This window comes from Paralichthys olivaceus, chromosome 11 (assembly GCF_024713975.1).
Source record: "Paralichthys olivaceus isolate ysfri-2021 chromosome 11, ASM2471397v2, whole genome shotgun sequence".
NCBI classification, from domain to species: Eukaryota; Metazoa; Chordata; class Actinopteri; order Pleuronectiformes; family Paralichthyidae; genus Paralichthys; species Paralichthys olivaceus.
In genome coordinates this window covers 24,694,161-24,710,868 of record NC_091103.1, presented here as the reverse complement: position 1 = coordinate 24,710,868, position 16,708 = coordinate 24,694,161, and the positions used below count along the sequence as shown (strand labels likewise).

The following is a 16,708-nucleotide window of genomic DNA, read 5'->3' as shown; positions in this document are numbered from 1 at the left end:
AAAACACAATTTAATGCCAAGTGTGAACTGATGAAATCAGAGCTGTCCATGTGTGATTAGATGTTAATACCATACTACTGAATTGTCAATAAAGTTGACTTGAGTTGAACTGCAAAAGCTGGATAAAGGTTTAAAGGCAAGTGAGCATCAGATATACAGTCATGGCTCACCTTGCACTGGGTCTCACCTAGTGACCAGCCGTCATGGAAAATGGCATACAATACCAGAGGGTAGGGATAGAATGCGACCACCAAGTCAGCGAAGGCCAGGCTCACCACGAAGACATTTCCTGTGAAGGGCATGAGAGGAAGAGAGTCATGTGAGGGTGTGATTGAAACAATATCAACTTTGAGTGTAGCAGCAGCAGGTTTATAGATATGTATGGCCACCACTCACCCAAGGCAGGCTTCCTAACAGTGTGAACCAATCAGTCACACTAACAAAGATACATGAGCTCATTACTGGAATGCACAGTTTGTTAGTACATGATGTGATCCATTCTAAGTTGATCTAAATCAGTGGTCGCTAACCCATCGATCGCGATCTACCGGTCGATCTCGACAGTCTTCACCGTCGATATCTGTAACTCTCTGGACTCACAGTCTGCGGTTGCGCAGCAGATCAGCTGTGGGTCGGTTGTCTGTTGTTCACACCTGCTGTGTGTCCGCTACTGGCGGCGGAGTAGCAGGTTTATCTCCTGCATTTCCTTCAATACAAGCCGGATTATGCACTGAACTAAATGACATGGCTCCACGGTATGAAGTCCTGCATCTTCTGGACTGTTAGCAATAATCAAAGCCCTGTTAGAACAAATGAATGGATTCAGAAGTGAAACACTGGAGTGCTTTTACTTTGAAACGGGTTCAAGAAGTGTTGTAAATACGTTTGTGACATAGACAGATCAACTTTGTGTTTCACTGCAGAATAAAATGATCTTTCACCTGAGTTTGAATGTTTATCTGTTGAATTTATGTCACAAATACAAAACAAAAGCACTGCAGCGTTTCTGTTGACCAAATCCATTCTTTTGTTTAAAAAGTGTTTTGTTGTGAACTATTTGCAGGAGCTGAAGATGCATGAATTCATACTAAAATAATAAATATGACCCTCCTAAGTGGGTTTTTTGCAAGACATCGGGGTGGTAGATCTCGGCTTACGTTTTGAATTTAAAAGTGATCTGGTGCTATAAAAGGTTGGTGACCAATGATTTAAATGGTCTGTATTCATATAGCACTTTTCAGAGCACTTTACAATATAGTTTTTACAATTCATCCATTTACACAGTGCATTGATGTGCAGCACTTTCTCTATGAGAAGGTGCAATGTGCGGTTCAGTATTTATACCCAAGGACATTTTGGCATGTGAATTAGGGAAGATGGATTGAACCGCCAACCTTCTAGTTTAATGATGACGCTCTTCCCCCTGAGCCACAGCAGCTGTCAATCTCTATTCTCTTGTAACTGTATTCTCCAGTAATTATATTTCAGTATCTCAGTAACTCCTATAATCTACCACAGCATTTAGGGTGTGTCTAAATCCACTCCTAGTTTAATGTAAAAAAGCACAACTGCTTGAGGCTCATGGTTTGGCAAGGTGTGACCCTGGTTCATTGTTGGACCGTCATTGGCCACCCTCCCTGGTTTGCTGCTGTTTTGGCTCTTTTTGGTTTCTACGACGAACCTTAAAAGGACATGCACTGTTTTTAAATACAGGCAGTTAGCTGTGTTAATCTGCCTTCAAATGTTCTTGTATTATTTGATTTGTATTATTAATTTTGTTTGTATTTGGTGTCTTTGTTATTTCACTTTCAATATTGATTTTGCCTGCAGCAGTGATGTCTAGCACTTTGGCCGGTCCTTGTTGGACAGGTGTTTGTCTCATGATCCCTTTTTTTGTTGGTGTGCAGTGTTTATTGACCCTTCCCCCTTTTTTGTTTCCATGTTGCCTTTGGTAAGCCCCTGAGAGCCACAGAGGAGGGATCCCTCTCCCAGGACGGACAGACGTGCAATGGATGAGGGGGGGTGAGGGTGTCCCCCGGCAGTCTTATCCTATAGCAGCATAACTAAGGGCTGACCTGAGCCAGCCCTAACTATAAGCTCTATCAAAGAGGAAAGTCTGAAGTCTACGCTTAAAAGTGTTGACCGTGTCTGCCTCCTGAACCCAAGATGGTAGTTTGTTTCACAGAAGAGGAGCTTGATAACTCAAAGCTCTGGCTCCCAATCTACTTTTGGAGACTATGGGAACCACAAGGAACCCAGCATTCTGAGAGCGTAGTGTTCTGTTAGAACACGTGCAGCAGCATTCTGAATTAGCTGCAAAGTCCTAAGAGACTTATTGGAGCAACCTGATAACAAAGAGTTGCAATAGTCCAGACTAGAAGTAACAAATGCATAGACTAGTTTTTCTGCATCAGCTTGAGATACAATGCGTCTAATTTTGGCGATGTTACGTAGGTAGAAGAAAGCAGTCTTTGAAATTTGTTTTATATGGACATTAAAAGACAGATCCTGATCAAAAACAACTCCGAGACTCTTAATGGTGGAGCTGGAGGCTAGGGTGATCCCGTCTAAAGTAACTAAGTCTCTAGAAAGAGAGTTTCTGAGGTTTTTGGGTCCAATTACAAGAACTTCAGTCTTTGTCTGAATTTAGCATCAGAAAATTATAGGTCATCCAACTTTTTATATCCTTAAGACATTCTTGAAGTTTAATTAACTGATTGGTTTCATCAGGCTTGATCAATAAGTATAATTGGGTGTCAAACGCATAAAAATGAGAATTATATATATATATATATATATATATATATACATATTAGTGTTAAGGGAGGGCAGACCCAAGATATTTCTCACATACAGTGAATCCAGGGAGGAGAGGAGGATACAAGGAATCAGAGCTTAAAACATCAGAAACAAGGCTTATGTAACAAAAAGAGGCAGGATTTAACAGTCTCAGAGAGTCACTGCAGGCCATTTCAGAAAGGTTTTGTACTATTTTGTACCAATGCTGTTCCATATTTCTTTCCTTTTGCTGTTTCTATCCAAGAGCTGTGTGTGTGGATGATTGTGTGAGTGTGTGTGTGGTTGGAGGGTCCTCTGTCACTGACTCTTAAAAAATACACTGTATACCTGAAAAGCTCTGACAGTGTTGATGTGATCTGTGCTGTCTGAGTTGTGATATGACAAAGCCACTGAGGTAATCACATGGAATAAGAACAGGAGCTGCAACACTGCCACACATCAATGTGACACAGAGAGGAAGAGTCACTGTTTCTGCATGAAAACAAACATGATGGGAAAGTATTTATCAAACTCTGTGCAGGGCCTGTTAAAATGTGCTTGATATTTTATATTTTTAATAGTTCAGTCGCAAAATCTCACGGTGTACCTAGAACATTTGCAAATTAGATAAATTTTATCACTGTGTGTAAAAGAGACTCTTTCCTTGAACTTTTTTTTTTAATTCAAACACATATCCAGTTTAAAAAAAATCACAGTTTTTGCATGTTGTCTCTATGGGTTTCCTCTGGTACTCAAACTTCCTCCCACACACTAGAGACATTCAAACTGTCAATGGATGTTAATGTGAGTGTGACTGGTTTACCTAAACAGAATATCCAATGTATAGATGGTATGGTTTCCAAAGTTGATTTACAACTAACTATTTGTGAACATATATAACTCTCTAAGAATGATTTGACACAATGAGTTAAACTTCCCATCTGTAAACTTGATGTAATGTGCCCTACCCTATCCATCTTAATCCACACGATGTGACCTTTGAACAACTAATGACATTTTACTACACAAGAATAATATCTGCAGTGGAAGCCAGAGAGGATGAGGCCACTGACACAAGTAATAATAATGCTATACATTATCTAGGTGTGGTGAGAGGAGAGATGGAGGGTATTATCCCTTATGAGGGTATATGACGTAGCTTCAGTGGCACATTCATCAGCAGTGGCATCTCAACCATTCATTTAACGAGGCTGTTGAGTTGAATGGGTTGATCTTTGCAAAGGCATTCACAAAACCCTGGATGATTAGTGCTCAGCAGAAGCAGATCCTCCACAGTGTGTGTCCATCTGAAGGGCCATTCTCTAAAATGCTAGCAGTGAGTAGACTGACACTGGAGTGGGTTATGTGAACAAAAGGAGTGTCTGCTGTCATTCCCCCTCTCTCTGACCTTGTTTCCTCTCTGTTTTGACGTTATTGTGCACTGTACATGAAAGGAAAAGCTGCCAACAAGATTCATAAAAAATACCTCAGTGCCACAGCAGCATGATGGTATCCCACGAGATGAGACAAACAGCCTCAACCACCTCACACCACAATCCACCAGTACTTAATCTGTGTGCAATATTGCTGACGTAAAGTATTTTCACAAAAATAACAACAATGTGATACTTAGGGAATAGTGATTTTTTTCATCAACTGGGATCTGTTTTTACCACTGACTGTGATGTGCATGAACACAACTGCTTCTGGTGTATTTCATTAAAGGCTTCCACAGACAAACTAATGAATATATAATAATCTTTCTTTCAACATTAACCAACTAACTCAATGTCTCATGAACTGCTGAAATGAACTCACAGGTCAAGACACACAGAAAGACGATCCAGGTTGGATGAACATTACAACTATTCACTTAACCATGCACCCAACTTGTCTGCTGTAAACATCCACTGCTGTTTACAGACACAAGGTAAAGATCCTCTTTGAACTCTATGTACATTTTTTTTTTACAATGAGGAAATACAATCAACTTTTACACTTTCATTTTAACTTGAATATAAAGTCTGGATAAAGATAACTATAAATGATGTATTTATGCAGAGTCTTTCTAGTCTTGATGACCACTCAAAGCACTTTACAGTACAGTTTTGCCATCCACCCATTCACACACACATTCATATGTGCAACACTTCTCTATCACACAATGCCGGCACAGCCGGGTGGCAAATGTAGATCAGATCCTTTAACTCTGAAGACGACAATCAATGAATTAGCGTAAAATGAACTTCTTATTCCAAAAGAACCTGTGATTGTTTTCTAGATTGAAGAAATGATAAGAAATGATATATATGAGCTCACACCACGAAGGTTACAGCAGGTGTCACTATATTATTTTGTGTCACTTATGAACAGTTCACTTATGGCAAGGGACAGGGACATGCACAGACATTTTGGGAAGGGGCTCAAGTGAGAAAAAGGGTACTATTCATCATTTATTTAAAAAAATGTTTTTAACTGAAATAAATTGAATATAGTAGAACATCTTTTGACTTTAATTTATTTTATTACCCTCATACTCAACAAACCCAAATACTCAACAGTTCACACAGAGACCTTCTTTTTTAGTATTCACTAGGTTTATCACAAGAGCAGACAATGGAAACAACGATGCATCTTGATGTATTTCAATGTATCACATTCACAATTTCTTATATCACTGCATAGGGCTGCTTTTCCATCAGTTAACATTAGTTAAAAAAAACACAACACAGGACGACCGGACCTTTAATGTGTGTCCGTCCTGGAGCAGCGGTGGCTATAATTATTCAGCAGTGGGACATCACTGCAGAGATTGATGCAGAGTCCTCTGCATCACGATGTATCTAAGAATCAAGACATTTCCGAAGCTCTAGTGTTCACCACTGTGCAGGAGACGTGGAGGGAGGGTAGAGACCAAGTCTTATCTCCTGACCTGATATTTTTTTTTTTTTATTTAATCAATATATTTGTTGACAGGTAAGCTCTGTACAAACAGGAGTGTACTATTCATTTAATAAAGAAAATTTAAAAAGGCACCCCAGGAAATGGTTACTTTCTCTTGAGGAAGAAAAAGGGAAGGGGCTCAAGCCCCCTTTGATGTCTATGTGTTGGGGTGTATGTCAAGGGGTTGCTAGAGGCTTTACCTTCTCCACTAATATGAGTGTCAGTGGCTGGGAGATAGCACTATCGCAGCCCTGAGTTAATTACTGCCATCATCAGTACAGATAGCCCGTGTGCCAGAGTCATTAAAAGTGAAACCCTGATCCCTAACCCATACATTAGCACAAGCAAACAGGATTTAAGCACATTGTAACACATGCTGTGAGGTAGCAGAGCTTCCTGAAACAATTCACAAGAGAATATGCATGTGTGGCATGTAAAGGTTTAATGATGACATTCCACTCCCTTCACTGGTTACCAGTGGCTGCCTGCATCTGTTTTTAAAACACTAGTACTTGTGTACCATGCTGTGAACGGATCAGGTCCAGTCTACATTCAGGACATGGTCAAACCTTCTACCCTAGCCCTTCCACTCTGCTCTGCATCTGCCAATCGGCTTGCTGCTGCGAGTAAACCACCAAACAAAATCAAGACTGTTTGCTGTCCTGGCTCCTAAACAGTGAAACGAGCTCCACTTTGTCACCACGACAGCAGAAAGTCTACACATCTTCCGCTGCAGACTAAAGAGACATATATATATATATATATATATATATATATATATATATATATATATATATAGTGTGTTACACTTATATGGCACTTAAATGTAAATCTTTGTAGTTTGGCTTTTTTGAAGCAAATTGTACTTGCTCGATTCTTGTTGTTCTGGCTTTGTTCTCTCATGGTTGTTGCACTTATTGTAAGTTGGTTTGGACAAAAGCATCAGTTAAATGAAATGTGGTTTAACATTCTGCCCCCCTCAGCCTGTAAATATCTGTACGACCTATCATACTCCTTAGATCACATACACCCACACACTGTTATAAATATTCCTTTCTCCTCTCTCTCTCCCCTTTTCCTGTGATTACCTGACATTCCATCCCCCCCTCTATCATCTCATCTGTCTCCTTCCATTCATGTGTTGTCTCCCATCCCTCATTCTTTCCACTACTGCATTCTTTATTAGAACTCCTCCTACCCCCCTGTTCCATTATGACCAGCCATTGAGGGACCACTCCCTTGTTTTGGATGCTAGTTGTTTGGCAGATGAGGCACTCCTTCAATTCTGCAACACCTCAGCTGGCAGGGACAATTCCGGAATGACAAACCTCATTGCTGATTGATGGTGACAGTCAAGTACAGGGAAGGACATGATGAGGAAGAAGAGGGGCAGGATGTGATGGGAACATGGAGGAAGGGGCAGAAGAACAAAGGAGAGACATCCACTGATGGCTTAATGTAACATATGTCAGGCCATCTAATATTGGGTCTGCTTAAAAAGCTAATGCAAGGCTGCATACTGACATGCACTAAAACCTTAATGCCCTAAATTCACTCACTCTGCCTTCATCAGATAATGCAAATGTCCCAGTTTTAATATGTAAAAGACTCAGATTTTCAACTGCTCTTAGCTACGAGGTAACTCTGGTGAAATGTCTTTTGATCATACATTGTACCTGTAAATTAACAACAAAGAAAAGCAAAAGTTTGATCTAAAATCTTAACATGATTTACTTTTTTTGAGACCTGGTTCAAACTAGGTGAGCACAGCTTGTTTTTTGTTTAGAGGGTAATTTTATCAGCTCCCCCAGAGCTTGAGGTTGCAGTGGTGGACGAGGTGTCTTTAAAATGTGGCTGGATACCAAGCATGTGTAGACCTTAATTGTCTAACCATCAAAATCCAGCATTACCCTCTTCTTACCTGAACTGTCTCTATCCTCTGTTGTTTCTACATTATGACATTTTTTTTTATCCCTAGTGACTTTGTATCCACACTGGTGACATTTTTAAACTTCACTAAAAATGTGTCAGATCCTGCATAAATGTGGCTTGAATTCAGTTCTGGCTGCTGTGGCTATCCTTTGGAAGTCAATGAGCAGCAGAATGACATTTGCCCCTTTAAGCTGAGGAGGAGACTGTCACATTCTGGATCAACTGAAAGGGTTTTACTGTGCATGAGGAAAGGCCAGCCTAAAGGGCATTGCAGTAATCGAGGCAAGAAATAATTATGGAGAAGAGCTGGGTAGCATACTGAATCAGGTAAAATCCTTTTTATCTAATGTCCAGCCACCTCTTAAAAGACTTAACTCTCAGATAGATTTGGCAAGTGCTTACCAGGTGCTGGTTGATGATGACTCAAAGAAATAAACTACCAAGAACCTTCCATATTGCAATGGATTATGGTAATTCTGATGAAGGATTTACCACTGGCAGTTTTGATCTGCTTGTTATTGGATTGTTATGGGATTCTCAGAGAGTGAACATCTCCACAGCTTTTAGGAAGTCCTACAATGTCTTCCATAAGGAAGTCAGGGAAATGCTCTTGGTCGAGTCTGGCAAAACTCAGTACTTGGGCCATATATGCCCACTGGATGAGCATGGCATTCACCCTTAAAAAGACGAGGCCAGAGCTTAACCGGAGGCCTCTACTCCTCCAAAAAGCTACAGGCTTTCTTGGGTCTGGTGAATGATAATGGCAGATTTGTACCATATCAAACCACTATACAAACTACAGTGTTATCCTGAATATACAAGTCCCTGGCCTACCCAGGTAGAGGAAAACTAGTAGTTTTTCAAAAAGAAATCATGGAGCACCTTGAACTTTACCAGGGATATAATCAGCAAAGCTGTTAGCTACTAGCTGACTACTGCTGTTTTAAAGGTGAGAGAGAGCTGCCACAAATAAGGGGGACTGACAGACACATGGAGAGACTGTCACAAAGATAGGGAAAGAACTGAGCTGAGCTACCATGCCACCTGAAAAAGTTATGTACCAGGGGATTCATGTTTGTTTAATGGATTTATGTATGTAGTTTTGATTTATGAAAATAAATTGTTATATCTTTCACCGTTCTATTACTCAATATAACAATGATTTCTCGGACCACGATGTGATATTTAAGGTTTATTGACGGCGGCATAATGTACCACACATGGCTGTTCTGACAACAACAATATAGCAAAGGTTACCCATCATGCACCGGGTGCATGTCAACTACGGGTCCTATTATAACCCAAAATACACAACGTAAAGGGTGTTGAGTAGACAGTAGTTGTTGTGTTGGGAGACCCCCCTGTGGCAAGGGACTTTGCCAAGAATCATTCCCAGATAGTATACTGACGTGGGCCACTTCAGTTAATGTCGTGACACTTCTGGCCTTTTTGTGGCCCAGACAAAATGGATGTGAGCCTAAAGTGACTCACTTGTAAAATAGCAAATGTGATATCCCATATCCCAAAACAAATGCAGGCCTTTTTGGCCAACATGCAGTGCTCAAGGTAAGGTGTAAATGTGGCCATGTGGTAAATGTTGACTATGGCCCAAAGAGCACAAAACTAATTTGGGCCACCTCTGGCACCTTTGGTTGAGATGCGGTATTGCTATGGCTCACTTGTGGTCCAGATCTGACAGACAGGAGTGGACTGACCTAGTATCATTGTTCCATTTGGACTAGGGCTGGATGACAGTGTGACAGTGTGGGCTAAATCTGGCCCAAAATTATTTTTCCATGTGGGTTGTACCCTTTAAAATGAGAAAACTGAAACTGTTGCTTGCAAATATGTATGGTGGCCAAATCTTGACTCAGATGTGGACTGGATTTGAAAGGAATGTGAGACTAGGTTCCACTACACTGCACTGGTAGTTTCCAGGTCAGTGTAGTGGATGTTTTTTACTGATTGACATTGCTGGTCAGGGTGTACAGTGAACACTCCAGCTTTTACTGAAGCTAAAGTATTAACTGTTTAATAAAACTGTTTTTTGTGTTACTTTCATCCTCTTTTTCTTTCTTCTAATATTTTTCATTCAAAATTTTAACTTAATTACGTACAGTAATACTTAAAGCATTTGAAATAAAAAGGAAGACAATTTTGACTTTCGTAAAATCTCTGAATTCAAGTGGCCTTTTGGTTTACACACCACTTATCATTCACAACAAAAATAGTGAAAAACTGCCAGTGTGTTTAACTGCAGCAGAAAGGAGAGCAGAAGGTAGACAGGACTGTTATCTAAAATTATTTTCTGTTGGTGATGTTAAGTTTAGAATTTAATGATTGAAGCGTTCCTCTTCAGCGTTCCTCTGAGGGTTAAACAAATAGTAAATAGATAGGTAGTCCATAAGGTTGGGTACCATTTACATTTGAACTGAAACAATACAAGTTCTTTCTCACTTGAACACACAATATCAGAACTGTTAAAGAAAGAATAAACTGCTGGGAGGACTTCCTTCTAATATAGTATAATTGCAATATTCCCCTTTATCTCAAAATAGAGAAATACTACAACACCCAGAATGCACCTGGCTGCCAGGCCTCTCCAGCCAATTGGATGCATAACCTGAGCGCCAATAAGTTTACAAATAATAGTGGCAAAGCTATATATAGCACTAGATAGAGTAAGAAGAAGCTTGTCGTCAACATCTGCTTGTTATACCCAAAAGAGAAGAAGAGATATTAACTCCACAATTGTTAAATGATGAAGAGTTGACTGTTAACTCTGGAATTCACATTAAAATCAATTCAAGGTATTTCATTCCACATTTGGTATTTTATCACCTACAGTTAAAGGTTCAGTCAATTTCATCGCTCTGTCTCACTTTCCATAGTGTGCTTTTAATTAGTTACCATTGTCATGGAAAAAAGATGCTTTACCCAGTAAACTACAGAGACATCTGTAGTAATCACATGGATCCAAGAGCCATTTAACCATATATAGAGGTAAGATAATCAATACATTACCATGTGTAAGATTGCAATCAATCAGATTGTATTTGTATAGCCCATATTCACACATCCCAATTTGTCTCAGAGGGATTCAAAAATTGCGACATGGTCTGTCCTTATCCCTCAACAAGAGGAAAATCCACAAAAGGGCAACAAGCACACAGCTCTCATTACGGTGACAAATTATTTACTGATGAGTTTTGACACTAGCACACACAGATACCATTATGATACATTATACAGTGTGTCTGTGTTTAAGTTAATCAGCCAGTGCAGGTACATTTTGTTCCTAATTTGGAATGAAATTACATTTAAAACATAATAAAAAACTTACTTAAACTAGCACTGCTGTTAATAATAGAAACAAAATATTTTTTAAAGTAACTTCAGAGACTTGATAATATAATCCACATGACTTCAATCCTGTTCCAAACACAATCTGTGCATCTGATTACACGTTATCGTCACATAGCAGCAAGGACGACGCACAAGTTTCATCTGTAGTCTTTGATTTGAGAGAGGGGCTGGCACCGCAGCAGTCATTTCATTAGTATTTAAATGTCCCACATAGGGACGTGAATTGGCCAGCAGAGTGGCTGATGTGATGTCTTTGCTTTAATTGCTTTTGGGTTGTTCCATAGCCAGACTAAGAGCAGCGTTTTGTTGGTCAACTTGTTTTTTATGCAATGCAATGAGAAGTAGACACAGATTCCCATAAATTAGGACAAGCATCTTAAATTCCACTGCACCTTAGTGCATAAACACAACCTGGTACACAAATATTATGATGCAAGCCACAGTCAGTACAGATTTTTGCATTAATGCTGAATTATTGCAGGAATAGGACAAATCCAATTTGGCCAAAATCTCTGGCTTCTGCTCTATAGGCTGACTGATGTGAAAAAAATTGTCAGGAATTGGGGAAAGGCAGGACCCAAACACAGGAGCCAGTAAAATAACTAAAGGTGTCCTTAAATAAGGCAAAAATAAAACTACAAAAGAACAAGATACAAAAGCAAGCACAGTTCGAAACAACTAACCTTAACTAGGTTAAAAGAAACAAAATAAAAGTGAAACAAGCACTAGGCACAAGATGACACTGGAAACATGGTGGGAAACAGGACAATTGCAGGAAATAAAGCTACAGACACACAGGGAGCAAAAATTAAAAATAAAACAGGAAACTGAGAATAACCAAACAAGGACAAGCTGTGAGCTTAAAGTGCATAATCAAGTGTCCTATACCAAAATCCAAAAACTCTATCTCAGAGCTATGACAAAGACACATTCTGGTAGTGTTTGATCAGCGTGCAGGCTTGTGAATGTTTCACATATTACAGTCAAGATAACTTCTATATTCAAACAGTCTGTATCAGTGAATACAACAGTTTTGTTACAAAAGCTGGATGGCTTCTGCAGCTACACAGCACAACAATGACATTCAGAAGGTCATGGTCTTCATTAGAAACAGCTGACATTGTTTTATCCATTCCATTAGCTATAACACTTATCCTTTTAGGATGGTAGGGAGGCTGGATCCAATCCCAACTGACATTGGGTGAGAGGAAGGGTCCACCCTGTACAGGTCACCAGTCCATCACAGGAGTGACAAAACATTTACGCTCACATTCACACCAACAGTAAATTTAGAGTCTCCAGTTAACCTGCGTGTCTTGAAGCTGTATACCCACTCAGAAATGAACCGCTTCCAACCACACCACTGCCCGAGGATGCCTGAAAGTGAGCTACTGCTCAAAAAAATGGTAATCAATTCCTTTCCTGTTATCAGTGGAAAGATTGCCTTCCTGTTTTATGTCTCACCTCTTTTAGTAGTTTTTTAGTGGAAAGATGCTCATAGGTACGGTATGTAGAATTTAGTGACATCTAGGGATCTAGTCCTTATAGAAACCCCAGGTTTCTCTTATAGAAACCCCAGGTTTCTATAAAGACAACCCCAGGTTTCTCTTATAGAAACCCCAGGTTTCTATAAAGACAACCCCAGGTTTCTCTTCACCACTGTAGCCAGGCTAACAGAGAGCCACAGCTCTATTGAGCCATCTATCCCGTTAGGTCTAAGTAGTAATGACTTCATGAGCTTTTTTAATGATAAAATTATAACTATTCGAGACAAAATTCATCACCTCTTGCCCTCAACAGGCACTGATCTGCATTCGTACACAGCAAGTTTGAAAACAGCTGTAAAACCCGATATATTTTTAGACAGTTTTTCCCCTATCAACCTTCATCAAATAACTTCATTAATTTCTTCATCAAAGCCGTCAACCTGTCTCTTAGATCCCATCCCAACCAGGCTGCTCAAGGATGTTCTACCTCTAGTTAGCCCTTCTTTTTTGACTATAATTAATCTGTCTTTATTATCAGGATTTGTACCACAGTCCTTTAAAGTAGCTGTAATTCAACCTCTACTTAAAAAGCCCACTCTAGATCCAGAGGTTTTAGCCAATTACAGACCAATATCAAATCTTCCCTTTCTCTCTAAGATCCTTGAGGAAGCTGTAGCCAATCAGCTGCGTGACTTTCTCAATAAGAACAGTTTATTTGAGGATCTTCAGTCAGGATTTAGAGTGCATCATAGCACAGAGACCGCACTAGTCAAAGTTACAAATGACCTCCTAATGGCATCAGACAAAGGACTCATCTCTGTACTTGTCTTGTTAGATCTCTGTGCTGCATTCGACACCACTGAGCATCAAATTCTTTTACAGAGACTGGAACATCAAATTGGCATCAAAGGAACCGCCTTAAGCTGGTTTAAGTCCTATTTTTTAGATCGATCTCAGTTTGTTCATGTCAATGAGGAATCCTCCACACATACCAAAGTTTGTCACGGAGTCCCACAAGGTTCTGTGTTAGGACCACTTCTATGCAGTTTATATATGATTCCTTTAGGGAACATTATTAGGAATCACTCCATTAATTTTCATTTAAATTATACTTATCGATCAAGCCTGATGAAACCAATCAGTGAACTAAACTTCAAGAATGTCTTAAGGATATAAAAAGTTGGCTGACCTACAATTAGCTGATGCTAAATTCAGACAAAACTGAAGTTCTTGTAAAAAAAAACCCTCAGAAACTCTCTTTCTAGAGATCACATCTCTCCCATTTTGGCTTCTTTACATTGGCTACCTGTTAAATCTAGAATAGAATTTAAAATGATCCTCCTTACATACAAAGCTCTTCATGGGCAGGCACCATCATATCTCAAAGAGCTCATAGTACCTTACTACCCCTCCAGAACACTACGCTCTCAGAATGCTGGGTTCCTTGTGGTTCCCATAGTCTCCAAAAGTAGATTGACCTTTCAGCTATCAAGCTCCTCTTCTGTGGAACAAACTACCATTTTGGGTTCAGGAGGCAGACACGGTCAACACTTTTAAGACTAAACTTAAGACTTTCCTTTTTGATAGAGCTTATAGTTAGTGCTGGCTCAGGTCATCCCTTAGTTATGCTGCTATAGGATTAGACTGCCGGGCATCACTGGGGCATAGTTTCACTTATGGGGGGGAGTCATGGGAGATTTGGACTATAAAGTCACATTACCTTTTCTTGTGGTGAATAAGGATGATGAGGGCTGCTGCAGTCCCATCAGGGAAAGCATCTGCAGAGGTCAGGGCAGTCAAAAGCTATAGAGTTTAAAACTGTGTTTATGTCTATGTGTGTAACTCCAATTCCTCTATTTTCATTATGCTCACTAAATGAACTTGACAATGCTGTGGAAATAACCACTATAATACCTGAAGAGCTTGATCATATATAATGGATGTAATTACACTCTGCCATCCAAACAGTATTTTACTGACTAATGATTCCTCTCTAATTTTATTAAGCCATCAAAAGCATTATCTGGGAAAATGGCTGCAAAAAAATGGTAGTGATAAGATATAAACATATACAACAAAAACCTGAGCTTGCTAACAAAAAAATAAATGATATGTCAAGCAGTGATCTATTTGAATTCAATTATAACATGCAATGAATGATCCACACTGCATTCTGTAAAGATAAAATGCTAAAAAGATCACGAAATAGACAATTAGGAAAGGGCATCATTACAATATATAAAACTTAGCATGGGTATATGGGGTATATGCAATGTTGTGGGGAATGCATTGCCCCTCTTATGATTTTCATTAATAACGAAATGCTACAATTGTAGACATTACCAAAAGTTTGCATTGCCCCTTTTGTTGTATTTCTTCCATTAAATTTGAACATGGTATAAACATATCACAAACTATACTTACTTGTATTTCTTTGGTGTTATAGATTTGGTTGTAATGAAATCATAATCAGTTATGTTTTCATCCACATGTGTTTGTTTATTTGTCAGCAGGATTACACAAAGTGCTTTTCACCAAGGACATGCCAGGGAAGAATTAAACTAATATATTTTTTTCTACTTAAAAAGTGTAGGCTAGATAATTTTTGTGTCTAGTCTTGAACAGTTTGGCTTATTACTGCTGAGCTTAGTGGGGGTTCGCACATCTCGGCCTCGGCCTATCTGTGCTCTGGTGGTTTGTGTGAACAGGGTGGCCTGAGATGCCATGTAATTCCTGACCTAAATTATAGTTTGAGTGCCCCTGCAGGACAGCCAGTGTTACACCTACAGAAGCTGCATGACTGGAAGACAGCCTGACTAAGCTCAACATCATGATACAGCATGTGAATAGCTGTTTGTTGTGTAGAGGTTCAGGTGTGAGTTGTTCGCTGCAGGGATTGTTGTCAAAGTCTAGAATTCATTGTCAAGTCCAGAGTGTGGATGTGTTTTGAGATGCTGCGCTCACTGCACTTGGTTTGTGTTTGTTGCCGCTGCTGGGTCAGCCTTTGTTGTCTGGAGCTGTATTTGCTGGTAACGATGTGGAAGCAACACAACTGTGAAACTATGGCAGCCTGCGCTCTTTCAGATAAGTGAATGCCAGGGGAATCCAGCAAATCACATTACACTAGTGTAGAGCAGAGTGAGCCACAGAGAGAAACAGAGGGAGGGGAAGAGACACCAGGGCTGCTGGCTCCACTCCAACTACACACACACACACACACACACACACCGATAATAAATACTTATGTTGCATAAATTCAATGGAATGAGGAGCTATGTCACCCAAAGATAATAACAGTTAACATATCAGAGTTATGGTGTGAAATATGAGTGGGACTACAAACAGCTGTTGTGGACATTTAGAGACAGAATAGATTGGGATAATTATAAATATGTTTTTTTTTAGTTGTCATTGTATTAGAAGCATCAGCTACATATATGTAGATATTGGGAGATCAGTTGGAGTTTACCGCTGAGATCGACCTGCACCGTAGAGAGGACCCGCTCCTGATGTAAATATAAAGTTCTTTAATATAAAGGACCCATTCTAGGGTAAAGAAAAGAACAATTCATACAATTTAGATGAAACATAGTGAAAATTTCCCTAGGATTATTTTATATCCAATTTCTGCCAATAGATCCTTTTCACCTAAATCTTACACACTGAACCTTTAAATGATCCCATAATATTAGACACATCAATATCCTTATATCAAGTGACTGTAAAGAGATTCAGATTTCAGATGCAATCAGTATGAGTGTCTGTTACCTGGTTTGTTGCAGCACGAGAAAAGTTAGTTTAATAACAAATGTTAATTACAGCATCTTGAAGGGTTTGTGCTGCTGGAGGGAAGCAACATATTCATGGTCATGGTGTTGACTTTTGTAAAAGCCATAAATATCACATGATCAAATAATGGAAATGGTATCAAAACAACAAGCAACTGATTATAAAAGAGTAAGCGCTCAACCCAACCAGAGTAGCCGGCCGGTTGGGGTGAGCAGAAAAATAGGAAAGAGAAGAGAGGTGGGTGGAGTTGAAAACACAGAAACAGCTGACCTCTCAAGGAGCTGCAGCATTCATACCACTAGGTGGTGGTACAGATCAGAATTCTTTTTTGTCACACATTTTCAAATTTGTTTTACAAGCATTCAAAATACAGACTGGCAGATCTCTGTACACATTTGTCAATAGTTTTGCTA

General features: G+C 39.5%; 1 protein-coding gene across 1 annotated transcript in view; it reads right to left on the bottom strand.

Annotated features, from left to right (window-relative positions):
• The window catches only part of LOC109630026 (melatonin receptor type 1B-like), a 37,895-nt gene that overhangs the window by 7,471 nt on the left and 13,716 nt on the right, over positions 1-16,708 (bottom strand). The window contains exon 2 of the mRNA XM_020088034.2: positions 171-289. Within this exon, the coding sequence (XP_019943593.1) occupies positions 171-289 (119 nt within the window). The remainder of the gene's footprint in view (positions 1-170; positions 290-16,708) is intronic.